The sequence below is a fragment of the Orussus abietinus genome, unplaced genomic scaffold, assembly GCF_000612105.2.
Source record: "Orussus abietinus isolate OABI.00-Male unplaced genomic scaffold, Oabi_2.0 scaffold101, whole genome shotgun sequence".
NCBI classification, from domain to species: Eukaryota; Metazoa; Arthropoda; class Insecta; order Hymenoptera; family Orussidae; genus Orussus; species Orussus abietinus.
The window spans coordinates 192,971-207,182 of record NW_019394361.1 but is presented as its reverse complement, the minus strand read 5'-3'; the positions used below and the strand labels follow the sequence as shown (position 1 = coordinate 207,182).

Genomic DNA, 14,212 nt, shown 5'->3' with positions numbered 1-14,212 from the left:
AGGGTTTGTCTATGATTTACTAAACGATTACTGATATAAAATGAATTTATTTACATTCAAATTTGATCACAATATAGGAACATGAAGGTTTTTAAATTTCTTAACGGCACGTTCTGCCGGGCGTATACATAAGTCCTTTCCAAATACTTGCAGTGCTACTTCTTTCAATTTTATTTGGAAGACAACGGTTTCCTTTGGTATGACTGTAATTACAAAAAACAGATATCATATTATTTCTGTACAGCACTTTAATAGAAATTACATGTTTCAAACATGAAATACTTTTATATCTTTTACCATTGGTCAAAATAATTTCACTTACCTCTAACAATATTATCTTTTCCAATTATTTTGAATGTTCCTTTAGTGTCTTGTAAGACTATACCACTGGCTTTGACTAAGCTGGGACATTTTGATCTTATGACCTTTATCGCTGCTCCATGAAAATCGGCTTTCATTATTTTTTGATTTACAGCCTCCCAACCTGGTTCAATGGGACTTTTCGGCAGTTTCAAAAAAGTATTGGTACAAAGCATTCGTTTCATGTAACCCAGCCATAAATCATTTAATGGAATGAAATTCTCATATTTCAAGCCTTTACTCTTTAACCTTTTAGTGATATTTATCAAAGCACGTTTCTTACGTGGTAAAATACTTGGTTTCGGTTGTTTTTTTATGAAACCTTTTGGTTTATGCTTAGCTAAGATAAAACTCTGTTGAAAGCAAGAATTGTAACAATAATAATATTAAACAAATTCAGCAAAGACAACTTATTATTTTGAGATTTATTATTGTTTATATATATATAATATTCATATAATTTTGATCCTGCAGTTCTAGTTGTATTCAAATTTGTCTATACCGATATTTTACTACTACCCAAGATAATGTATTAAAATTTGATATCTCATAGCTGACATAATACATATAAAGCTCGTACATACCTTTCGCAGTTCTTGACCAATTCCTTTTACATCAGATGTGGGTAATGTACTTTCCAAAAAGTTTTCCAAGTATTGTATTCGACGTTCGGAAGTGTTTGTCTGACCAATTACTGTCACTGGCAAGGGTGTATATATACTCATACCTAAAACACAATATAAATGTTGAAATACCATCAAAGAACATTACTAATTCTAGATAAATTAGCTAATAAAAATTACAATTTTGTATTAATATCTATAATGTTACATAGATTTATAGGAAATATTTAAATAAACTAAATTTGTTTAAACCAAAATTATGGAAATACAACTAAAGTATCATTTTTCAATATTTTCCAAGTTTAACAATGATCAAATTACAGATTTAAATGTAATTGAAAAGGTTACCTGACGTTTTACTGTCAGAATTCGACATTTGAGAAATTATATTATGAATGTACAATTTGTTACTATAGACAAAGAATTCAGAAGTCCCATAGAAGCCCAGATCCTATGTTAGCGCTTGATGCTCTAAAAGTTGGCTAACAAACCAGAAGTGGGGGTAAAAAAGAGATCGCACGTGTTAGCCAACGATATCTCACGTACGGGAGGAAGAGAGACGCATATAGAAAGGCGAGTATTGGGTGTAAGAAAAAGAAAGAATGCAATCGCTATATATCGCCATAAGATTAAGAGAGATGGAGAGATGATTACAGCGCCGCCATCCGTTGGCTAACATACTATTTATCGAGCATCGAACGTCCGTATCCTTCTGGGCTTCTATGGAGACTTCTGAATTCTTTGCTATAGATCAATGCCAGAGATGTCAATAAATTGACAACTTTTCTACTTCTTCATACTTGCAAAGAATTGACAAGTTTATATATGTATGCACGTACATGCATAAAGTTAAAAAAGGAAATTCCTGAAGGACCGATGCGTAGCGACGACCGCGCCGGTGGCGGTATGTGGCGCTGTGGTCTCGGTGAGACCGGAGAGAACTAATGGTGACCAGGAGCGCGGGTCGTTCAACCACGAGAAGAAAGATTAATTGTCGCTAATAACCAAAGGTGATTTTTCCTACGGTTTTCCTACAGTAAGACTTATCAGGTATACCCTGCCTCAGGAGACAAGAAATCTCTCTTAGATGTGAGCGGGATTCGAACCCGAAAGACTTGCTGTACAAGCGATCGTGTAATCTCAGGGCTATCGAAGGCCCACGGAGAAGTGGGAACTTCCGATATGTATCAGAGATGAGTTGACTTATTTTTGAATTGTGCCGCTATTAGGGGCACGTGCACGAGCCGCCTGCATTCTCCACCGAGGGCAGCACAGAACGCTATCGCGCGACCCTGCCCGTAAACAATGTCCCAACTCATCTCTGTATCTGAGATCTTGAAAACCATAATGGCGTTCTTCCGCCGCCATGACAGTTTGCGTCAGTCCTACCAGCTATAATGGGCTCCCTAGGACCCATGTCGAAGTCCCTAAGTCCCTAACTCGGCGTGTTCACGGTGCTGGCATGACGTACGGTGACCGAGAGAGAGACGGAGAACGACAGATCGCGAAGCTCCAAAACAAGAACTGTCCTCGACGTCTCCGGGTTCGGTAGCTCCTGGAGGCTCGGTCGTCGAGGAAGAGAATCCCGTAGAAGCTCGGCGAGAGGCGCAGAGGACTCCCAGGAAAAGCTGCCCGCGGAGCGTGGCGGCTCCTGGTGTAAAAGTCAAGAAGTGCGCGTCGACCTGCCATGATAGGTCGCCCATCGGAACGCGTCTTCCTCTGACCAAGGCGAAGCGCTCGGCGGCCGTCGGTAGAATGCGAGAAGCCTGCTGCGAGGAACCCTCCTTCACGGTAAGGAACGGCCTCGTAAGCGCGCGGGGGACCTTCTCCGGGTCCCAAAAACGAGTCCCGGGAGGCCAGGCACCCGATCGAAGACGAGCCGTTCGCCTCGCCTCGCCTCGCATCCGTCGCGGCCATTGAGTCCGATCGGGCCACGGCCGACAGGTCCCTTGTCAAATTCGACTACGGGAATTTCTTTCTCCCCCTTCCCCGGGACGTCGCTTCCCGAGTTCCACTCGGGTTTTCGGCCTTTTCTTCGCTTCGGGACCTGGGACCTGCCGACTGGCCTCGACCTCCGGAGTTTCACGGCTCGACTTTAACTGTGCTACAGGAACCTAGAATTGCAGCAGGATGCGACCGCTCCGTGCCCTTTATTTTAAGAGCGAGGGATGGTTCCCTGGGATTAGTCGCTAACGTAGGAATTTCTACCCTGACTGTTACGGTGCACCGTGTCATGGGTTAACGTTCTCTTGGTGCTTGACACGGAACTGTCTAGATTTTCTAAATCATCTTTGTGTTTAATCTTTGGGAAGTAAACATTGGTACAGGGATCCGTGAACCGTGGAATTTTCTTTTAATTTATATACTTCTGGTCCGTGCGAATGTGTCTAGAAATTTTAGTGGATTAATTTAGTATCCTTCGTTTGCTCGCTGTCAAAACAAATTCAAGCATGAGTGAGTTTTGTGTCGTTTGTAGTGCGTCTCATGTCGAGATATAGGCGAAGGGTCTTTCGAAACTTGCGACTTAGGCGGACGAAGATTTGAATATTTTGCTGATTTGTTTTATTAAAAAAATATTTTAATTTACTTTTGAACGCATTTTGCTTGATTTAAAATGTCAACCATTTTGATAATACTTAGGTATATGGTTGTAGTTATTAATTATAGCGAATATTGCTGTTGAAAATTAATCGCGGGCACTGAAATTTGTGTTGTTTTCCAATCGTTATATGAATGTAAGTATTCTGGTTTGTTTATAACTTGACTCTTATGTTTTTTAGTGTATGTAAGCGCCGCAGAATGGTGGTGGACTGTCTCTCGGTTCAGGGCTCGGGCGCTGCAGCGAGGAAGCAGGATCGGAGACTGGCTGGCTCGATGGGTGCCAAGATGCAGCCTAACGGTAACGGGGGGACGTGCGGAATGACACCCAAAGAACTTTCCGATAACGACGACCTTGCTACCTCTCTTGTACTCGACCCTTTCTTAGGCTTCACCACGCACAAAATGAATATCAGGTGAATGATCGTAGTCCATCGGTTGGTTTTTGCGATCAGATCTTTTTTATTAACAGAATTTCTTAAAAAATGTGTAAAACAGATACAGGCCGTTAAAAGCAAATAAAGATGACCTTCGGAAAATTATAACTGAATTCATTCAGCAACAAAATTATGAAAAAGCATACAAAAAATTAATGGGTGGTGACTGGGGTGCGAGACTGCCGCACACTAAATCGAAGCAACAGCAAGTAAATTTGGAGAAACACGTAAGTATGACTCTTGGTAGTTGAGAAGAAATTCATATCATAGAAGCTTAGCGGTGAGAGTATTTACTACAAGACTTGCGATTCTTACTTTCCAGATATACCGGTACTTGCGAGTATTCGACAAAGATTCTGGTTTCGTGATACAACCATGCTACAGATATTCGCTCGAAGGGCAGAAGGGAGCCAAAATTTGTGCAACTCGTAAATGGTTGAAGCATGAAAAAATTCCATGTCTCGTGGGATGTATCGCAGAACTTACCGAGAAGGTTTGTCATATTTAATGAACACCCAAAGAAAAATAATTTAAATTATACTTTATGAAAATTGAATGATAATATTAAATTTATGCTTTATTAATAGTAATAATGAAATGGGTACGTTGCAGGAAGAGGCTGCGCTGTTACATCCAGGAAAGAATGACTTTTCGGTGATGTTCAGTTGTAGAAAAAATTGTGCTCAGCTCTGGTTGGGCCCCGCAGCTTACATCAATCACGACTGCAGACCAAATTGCAAGGTTAGTGATTGAAGAAACGACTTAATTTTTTTTTAATTCGTATAATATGCAACGAATTTTGGGCAATGGGTGCTTTTTTTTTTTCTCCAGTTTGTTGCAACTGGTCGAGATACCGCGTGTGTCAAAGTCCTACGCGACATAGAAGTTGGCGAGGAGATAACCTGCTTCTACGGGGAAGATTTCTTCGGAGACGGCAACTGTTACTGCGAATGCGAAACGTGCGAAAGGCGAGGCACAGGGGCTTTTGCGAATCAGAAACCAGGAGAGGAACTTTCTTCCGGTACTGTTGTCACTTTGCCAAATTTATCCCACAGATTCTTAATTACATAAGCATCATAAGTAGGTAACGAAAGTAATAACCATGTGACCCGAAGAACATTTTTAAGTACTTCCTTCGATGTAAGTTACGCCAATGTGACAAAGCGTTACTGGCTCGAAACTAACAGATTGTACAAAGACCATTCCCCACACCCAGTAGAAATGGTACATTGGCACAAACTGATTCGGTCAAGTTATAAGAACGGTGACTATTGATAAAATTTCAGGCTATCGTCTCCGAGAAACAGATAACAGAATCAATCGAACGAAGCATCGGCAGCAGCCATTAAATGGTAATAAGCAGCAGGCCGACGGCGCGCTTACGGAAAGGAACGCAGTTCTCGTCGGGAACGTCGCAGTTGCGCCGCAGTCTCTCAGTATGAAGGAATTGCGGCGCAAAGGCTTAACGAAATACGACGCGGAGCTGCTGATCGCCCAAGGGTGCAGGTTCTCGGACATCGCTCAGCAGGAGCAACGACAGCAGCAACAACCCCAGCAACTGTCCACCACCTTGGAGAACGGAGGGTCCACGCAGCAGGGACGCATTCCTCACGCGTCTACGGTTCCCAATACAGCTACAACGAGAAATCTCAGGAACAAACAGCAAGCCGGCAAGACCGATAGTAACAACCCCGGGATGAAGGGAAACCAAAGTCTGAGAGCCTCCAGGTAAGTCCCGCAGGGATGACTTCCATTCGATGAAACCACTCTCCGGTGGCACTCACTCTCTTGATATTTCCCTCCGTAGGCTTCAAAAGCGAACAGAAACGAAGCGGACAAAAACCGTGGAGGAGGTCAAATCTTCGAGGTCGAACAGCTTGGCGACCAGCGGTCGCGAGGACTCCTTCGCGAGTCACAGAAAAGAGGACTCTGGACGAGGTACAACGGCGGCTCTCGGGACCGAGATGGACATGTTCTCTCGGATGGTCCGCAGAGAACATTCTCGGAAGGAACTGAAATCCGAGGAGGGCGGCGAGAATAAGTTCTCGTGCTCGTTCCGCGTACCCCACGCCAAGGTGGAGAACGATCTCTCCGCGATCCTGGACAGGAGGAACTCGATCTTCGACAAGGAGTGCTCGGAGAGCGAGGTCTCGACCATCGTCGGTGCCGCCCTGAATCCCGAAGAGGGCAACGAGGAAAACGAAATCGGCATTCCTAAGCTCACCGCCCAGGTCGAGACCGAGATGATTGGACATCGGAACGGGTCCTCCGCGAACGATAGAGGGCGATCCGGGACGCACGAGGGCGTCACTCATTTCGGAGGGGCCAACCGATGCCATCTGTCCCACGTAAGGTCTTCGTGTGCCGAGAAGGATAACCTGGGAAGAAACGACAGCGACAAGGACAGCGAAGGCTGCCCTTCTCCGGAGTATCCGGACGAGGAGTTCGACAAGTGCGAACGAACGTTCGAATCTAATGTAGGAAATAACGCACGAGAAGTGAACCCTGGAGGACATCCCGACGTGGAGAGCGATGATCCGGGAGTCGATGGCAAGGTTTCCGGATCTTCTGGTTTTAAGGATATCGACAGATTGGTGTATTTACCCCGAGACGATGCCAGATCTTGCCACCAGCTGGACGACTTCCACGAGACGAGTTTAGAAGTGCAAGTGAAAGAGTGCGAAGGGATGACGGGGGAAAAGGAGGATCTCGTTCGACGACAGTCTAGGAGCGAGTTTATCGATCCTTTAGCTGTGCGTTCCGTTGTTCCTGGAATTAGAAAAGTGGACTCCTCGACCGATAATCTACTCGCGAATAATCGTTTGCGAGGCAGGGACGAACCTGTGAAATCTGGTAACGGCAAGTGCGTTAACTACAGTGAAAGCTACGTAAGCTCTTGGAACGACTTCCATGCGAACTTCACGCGTTCTAGTGGCGAAGACGAAGTAGGAGACGACGAAAATGACAACAACAACAATAACAGCGACATCGCCGATGGAGATGCCGACGTCGAGGGTGAGGCCCTCAACGATGCCATCGATGACCTCGAAGTGAAATCCAGAAATTCCATTTCCCATGTCCTGGAGATGGAAAGGAGGTTCGCGGCCACTCACGATTCGAAGGGTAGGTCTAATTGGTCCGATGTGATGACCAGCAGGAGTCGGAAGAACGAAAACCTAACCTCCGAAAGCAAGAGACCTAATCCCGTGGAAAGTAACCGAGGCTTTTCGTTGAAAAGACCCTCGGACAGGCACGAAGAGTCTGATTTTGAGATTAACTTCTCCCACTCGCATGTCCGACACAAAAGATCTAAGGAAAGTGCTTCGATTAAATCTTCCATGGTTGGAAGCATGAACGATTATGTCAACGGACCCTCCAGTGGTACCGATAACGACGATATCGCGTCAGCTGGAAATTTAATGCCGGAGTCACGTAGCATGGTGGAGGATTGCCAGTCCCAAGAGATCCACGTCAGAGAATCGCTCTCGGTCTCAAAGAGTCGCAGCAAAACCTCGAGGTCCGGAGGTAGGTTCACCCGGAGTCAAAAGCGAAGGAAGACGGTCAGGCCGAAGATCACGGCCGAGACGGTCACCGCGTCCGCCGAAGGAGTCGCGGACGACGATTCCGGGATCCAGGGCGACATCTACGAGTTCAACGAGCGCGAGAGCAACCTGGAGGACATCAGGGCGTCCGTTGGGAGGCGAGAGAAGCAGGAAGACGCTCGGCTAGGACACGACGCCCTGCGTCTGCAGGAGTGCAAGTCCCAGCCGCCCGTCCTGGTTCCTCAGGAACCCTGGCCTCCCGGGGACGGTCACCGAAATCGCTTCGTGGACTCGGACAGTGGCAGTAGCAGTCGCAGCAGCGGTAGCAGCAGTGGCAGCGGTAGCGGCAGCAGCAGCAGCAGCGGCAGCAGCAGTGGCAGCAGCAGCAGCAGCAGCAGCGGCAGCAGCAGCGGCAGCAGTAGCGGCGGCGGCAGCAGCAGCAATAACAGCAGCGACAGCAGCTGCACTCGGACCGCGGAGAACTTCACGTCTCAAATCCAGGAAAATCGTGGCGGGTGAGTTCGCAAATACTGTAATTTTATTAATTATTAGTACCACGAATGATAAAATATTCCAAAATATAACACCCGAAGTGACGGATAGCAAGGTTAAGGTGAAGTGAAACACGTCGAGGAAGTTGATCGACGTCGATAAAGAATATCTTTCTAAATACCTACGTTGCCGACGTTGGTTTTTATATCGACAGCTAGGTCGAATTATATTGGGTATTGTACCAAGTGGCATACTCCACCTGTCGTTTTCGTACAATAATTATAAAGAAATCGAAGTAAAACTCCAGAAATCCTCTGGATTCATGCTTTCTGGGGCCCTCATTTACTGCAGAGGGACCCCCTGCGCCATCTGTGATTTCCAGGTCAATTAAATTTTCACTCCGAGACCTCGTATTCTCATCGCTTTGGCATAGAAGCGCATGCAACACTTTTTTTGCCTTTACCCCGTTCAAATGCGAGTTTATCGATTACCAGAGTGTTCTAAATTGTCGTAAAATTGTCCTGACCCTTTCGATTCTCATATCAGAGCCTTCGATAATTGTATGTTGATTGAAATATGAGAGCTCGACGCCATTTTTGTTCTGGTCTAGGCTGTTAAAAATTTTTTTTTTTAAATCCAAATTTTGAATGCGTCAGGACAATTCTTAGATGATCAGGAGTGACGTGTCAAAGTTTCGGACAGTTTGGTCTAATACCCTTAAAAAAAAGTGTTGTATTCGTATCGACTGATTTGAAAGGTGTTTCACTTCATCTTAAATCAACGAACGGACTTCTCTTGAGCGCGTTCCATCGTCACGGTGGGTAACAAAGGTTTTCCTTGCAGGTTATCCACTCTGGAGGAGAGCTGCAGCTCGCAACCGTCCTCCGGCGTGTGCCACTGGCAGTCGTCGAGGAGCAACGACTGCCTGGTGTGTCCCACGACCCCGGAGCGACCCGGAGGCCGGCTGAAGTTGACCTTGAGGATGAAGCGTTCACCAGTGCTGGACGACGTCGTGGAGTCGGGCACCAGCCTCAGCGAGGACAGCTACGAGCGAGAGTACGAGGTCCTCAGGGTCGAGGGCGTCGACGGGAGTCTCAGGCGGCGCAAGAAACACAAAAGCAGGGACCGCGAGAGGCGACGCAAGAGGCGCGAAGTCGACCTCCCGGTTCCTCCTCCGCCTCCGATGAAGCGACTCAGACTCATCTTTGGCAACGAGACGCACACCATACATCTGCCGCACTCTTAACCTACCGCCTGCGAGCGATTATCTCCGTTTTCTGTCTCGGCGCGGTTCACTACGGCTGCATGGACGTCGAAGAGCTCTTAATCGATTGTCACCTTACCGTTGGATCTACTACAAGGATTCGGGACGAGAGGTGCCAACCTGGTGCGATCACCTAGCGGTTGTTCCGGAACTGTTAGACCAATTAGACGTACACGGAACGTGGTTAATGTGATTCGAAGGCGAGGTGAAAATCCAGATCTGTCGGGTTGTGTTCCTAACCTCAAAGCGACTTGGAGTTTAACCTCGACGATGGCACCCGTTCCTGGGACCAGGTTGGTCTCCCATCGATGGGGTAGATAATTTCTAGGCTGAAATACGGTGGGCTTGGGACCGTTGCATAGTGAAACCTGAATGTGCAAAAGTATTAGTGGCAGAAAAATTTGGCAAATCGTCGGTGGAGAACTATTTGCAACTCCCTGTACGTCTGGTCCGTTGGTCGTGGCAACAGTTTCGCGGAACTTTCTTGGTTCAATTTTCTAGCTTCGTCACTTTTCGTATTCGTTTGTCGTATTTTCTTTTTCCTTCACCTGTATATTCACAAAATCGTTCGCTGCATTATACGAGCCTGTAAAGAAGGTATCGTTGCAATTGCATCATTCGCAGATGGGAAACTTTTAATGTTACTTTTTATAACTAGGAGTCTCGAAGATGAATGTCTCGATATTCATCGAAAGACTCAAATGTTTATACGTATATCTGACTGTATGAGAAAATTCTATGTCCCAGTATTGGATACGCCCTATGGCTTCTGAGATGTTTCATTTTCTATAAGTATGGTAGAACTCGTAGAAACTCCAACAGTATTTTGGATACAGCACTTTGTTTGGTCTGTCATTGTACGATGCATCGATCGGTATTTAAGGTTAATTATGACTTGGGTTTGGGAATAGTAATCCAGTGTAATTGCAACGCGTCCTCCTTTTTGTGTCTATCCATCGTGAAAAATTGTTGTATGTGTAATTCTCTACGAATCCTCGTAGGATTCAAGAGGCTCTGGATTTGACGAATAACGAAAGACGATGCTCGAGCGCGACGTAGCTTCAGGGAATGTAAACCGAATGCAACATGGATACGGAAATTGTATTCGTGTTTGTTGTTTCATTGTATTACCAATTTCCCTCGTATCGAGTGGCAGAAAAAAAATGGAAAGAAGGTTCGCTGAACCATCTACTGACATATTTGGCAAAATTAACATTGATCGCCTCAGAAAGACTATTTTTGCGCATATCGTGGTTTTTAGGTTATAACAGCGTCCAAAATCCATTGGGTGATCCTACGTGAAATCCAGTTAATCCACGCAGACGAATTCTGATTTAAATTGTTAGGGGCATAAAATTCTGTGTATTACTCGTACGTTTACATATTATACCGTCTTTCATTTTTTTTTGTCTTTATTATTACACTAAAGATCACAACACATGGAGTACATAATAGTTATGCAACTAGAGTTCAATTAAAGGATTCCCATGCAAAGAAGGAATTTAATTCTGGCCTCGGCACATTGTGATGATTCAGAGTAATCGATTGTCGATGACACTGTGAGAATATTAAAGCTGGACTGTCAAGATACGTCGTACATGCCTTTCGGGACTTGAGTTGATAAATTGATAATTTATTTGATTATGGTCAAATATTGGTATTTGTCACTTATAATTTTAATTTAATGTATGAACGATGATGCAGCCCGCTGTTTTTTTTTTTTTTTAATTTAAATATAGTCCACAAAATTTGGTTGCTTAACACGTTGACTGCCACGCACATTTTATTTGATTGGTATGTCACCCGAATATGGGTGACGTGGCAGTCAACGAGTTAAAAGGAAAGGAAGGTGAAATATTTTTCTATTTGCATATTTTTATAAGGACGGAGCCAAATGAAGTGAAGTCGCGTGCAAATATGGACCATGGTACTTAATGGAATATCTGGATCTGCACGTTATTCTTTCCCACGTGCGAAATCTATAGTGCCAATTAAAAATATAAACGATGCAAAATCTAATCTGCGTTAAATTTTGTGCATTACGCGCGCGTACACAATCGTTTTAAATTATTGTCCCCTTTTTCTTACTAGACAGAAATGAAACCTTCGGTCAGAGGACTACAATGGAGGGTTCAAGAATTTTTAACAATGTCGTGGGTTAATTGGCTGCCACGTAGCATCGCCAAAATCGTAGGCAGATTCTGCGCCATGTAATGAAATTAATTAATAAGACACCTCATTACATACGGGATGGTCGCATCACCGAGTAACGCACGTGTTAAGTCCATAACCGTCCTTGTAACGAAACAACAGCGGCTGTCCGCGTAATGAGGCACCCCGCACTTAATAACATGGTACCCCGTCATTTAGGCAGCATAAACAATTAGTACGCACCCAAACGGCGTAAAGAAAAGTTTCCAAGCGAATATAACATTCGTCCACAAATCGCCGTTACCCAGGGGAACACTTGTCTTCTTTACATCTCGGTGACAGTTTGTTGCAATTTGACATGGAACGGAGACACAAGAGAAAAATTGTGCTTTGCACTACTTATGGTGAATCGTTGATGTGACAATTGTTCCTCGACACCGGGTGCACTGGAACAGATAAGGGGAAAAGGATTCGTACACTTTATTTAAGCATCGCATTGTACAATAGTTCACGCAAAGTAATCGAGGTTAGTTAAGTAACGAGAAATGTTAGTTAATTAGTTAGTTAATATTCATGGATTACTGTTCGCATACGCGCGTGCTCGGTATATACGTCTAAACATTTGTACATAGCGCCTGTCCGAGAATCTTTACCGTTAAATACATATATTCCGTACTCGGCTATAAAACTCTGCGATGCACTGACACCGACTTGGCAATCCATCGTAGTGACTTGATTTCCTGAGAAATGGTAAATTCTACGGGTTTTGCGGAGAGGCAGATTACGCGATTTCTGAGCCTTTAGAGGCGTTGCTCGTCGAATACTTCGCAAAATTGTAAAAAAAACCGTAATAATTATTGTAATCATATGCCGACACATATATTTAAGGGTAACCATGTTAGTGCAACGCGGAAGAGTACACTCCCTGATTATATTATATACGAAAGAGTTGCGCTGGACCTGTGTTAGCGGCAAAACATCCCGGAAGATGTTTCGATAAATAATTCGAGATTTTGCCTTATTTTGCGATTTCCAGGGAGCCACTGTGCGTCTCGTATTTGGTTATCGCCAAGATGGACGAGTAAACGTCCACGCGCCGTTTCCTTAACCTCGCGAAATGGTCAAACGCTATCGACGAATCGGCGCCGATTAGTGTTACTATTACTTTAATTAATAATTAATAACGCGTCCACGTTACGTCGAACTCTCTCTCTCTTTTTTCGTTAGTCGCTATTGCGGCATTGTCAGCGATTGTTATGACGTTCGTCCCAACGGTCCTTTGCTCGTAAATCTAAGGCACAAGGATCGTTCTCTTCGCTGCCACCATGTGTAGAGAAAAAGTTGGATAAGGGTGAAGAAATTGGTATCGAAAGGATATAGAAAAGCGAGATCGATAGCTTTGCGTTCGTCGGTCTGTAATTGTTGTTCAAATTTATACTTGCACGGCTTAATTCGCTTTTATTCGACTTTCTTTTTACAGGGTTCATTAGCTTAATTTGCATATCGTTCTCCATTAAGTTACAGTGTCAAGTAACACGGGATGAATTCGTTCGAATTTCGACTGCCAGACGTCAAGAGTTGCGAATACCCGATCCTGTTGTGTGTTACGGCGAAAGCGATGTATATCGTGACTCCTTGGATGTGTTCATAAGCGCAAGAGCCCAATTGCACCGTTCACATTAAAGGATTTGACTGTTCCCTTTTTTTACTTTACACTTTTTTTGTAGTTCGTTTATTTCTTTTTGAACTGTCTCTATTTTAATCGTTGCTGTTAGGTACTCGGTAAATACCGAGGGTAGGGACTTTGTACATGGTTACTGTCTTTTATTTTATTTTCCGTTTTCATAGGTTGTTACGCAAGAGTCGGGATTTACAGTTAATCGAATTTATTTATTGTACTCGGAGCTGTAATTTGAGCGAGTTTCGATGAACAGGATAGGACTTATTTGACAGTTTCGTGTTAATTTCAAGTCGAGGCTTAGAAATCGACATTAAAGTTTAAATAATTTGTGCCTAATTTGTGATATTTACCTTTTCGTATATAATTTAAATGTGCAGTTTGCCAGGATTTAGGCGGTGCAATTGAGGCGAAGATATGAGCTATTCTTGTACGGTATTTTCCACGGTAATTATGTGATCGCAAGTGCATAGGTAGAACCATGAGTTACTGTACAAGCCAATTACTTCTGTAATTGTACCTCGTGTCGTGCAAGAACTCGTGCCGATGTATAAGAAAAATCCAAGCCAAATTCCTAATCGATTAAACATGGTTAAGTATTCGATAAAGATGAGCTCCGCCAACATACATTTCCATAGGGCTTTTATGATCTGGAAGGACACTTGCATTTAAAATTGTATGACGATTGTAATAGATAACATGGACTATCTTACTCCTTCGTATTTACGGATCGACTCAAGGATCGTTCTGAAGAGAAACATATACTGTATTGTACATATATTATACTGCACACGGTAATAATTACAAAATGTTTCTCAGTTCAACTGACTAAACTTAAAATTTCTCCATCGGATGATAATATCGAAGAATTTAAAAGAGATGAATTCCTTAAAGGATATCGAAAGCAATTATTCGTTGTGGGCGTATATAAACATTTTTAACAATTTCATATTTCTAATATTGAAAAAAAGTATAAAAAATCTAAACGATACATTTACATGAAAAGTTGTTACGTTTGGACTCTTTGATGAAAGGTTGCAAAGAGAACCATTGGTACTGTACGCTAT

At 43.9% G+C, this 14,212-nt stretch overlaps 2 protein-coding genes across 2 annotated transcripts; one reads left to right on the top strand and one right to left on the bottom strand.

The window, feature by feature from the left end:
* Window positions 1-27: 27 nt before the first annotated feature.
* On the bottom strand, window positions 28-1,466 carry LOC105696580 (ribonuclease P protein subunit p29). The gene is made up of 4 exons (XM_012419151.1): window positions 1,332-1,466; window positions 945-1,087; window positions 323-713; window positions 28-203 (listed from the first exon to the last, which is right to left on the bottom strand). Exons 1-4 carry the CDS (start codon window positions 1,357-1,359, stop codon window positions 67-69), a joined length of 699 nt encoding a protein of 232 aa, XP_012274574.1. The 5' UTR covers window positions 1,360-1,466; the 3' UTR covers window positions 28-66.
* A 946-nt stretch (window positions 1,467-2,412) lies between these two features.
* Window positions 2,413-13,969, top strand: LOC105696606. The gene is made up of 9 exons (XM_023432019.1): window positions 2,413-2,774; window positions 3,764-3,997; window positions 4,080-4,245; window positions 4,341-4,511; window positions 4,631-4,759; window positions 4,850-5,039; window positions 5,305-5,746; window positions 5,826-7,888; window positions 8,883-13,969. The coding sequence occupies exons 2-9, from the start codon at window positions 3,783-3,785 to the stop codon at window positions 9,296-9,298; spliced, it is 3,792 nt and encodes a 1,263-aa protein (XP_023287787.1). The 5' UTR covers window positions 2,413-2,774; window positions 3,764-3,782; the 3' UTR covers window positions 9,299-13,969.
* The last annotated feature ends 243 nt before the right edge of the window (window positions 13,970-14,212 follow it).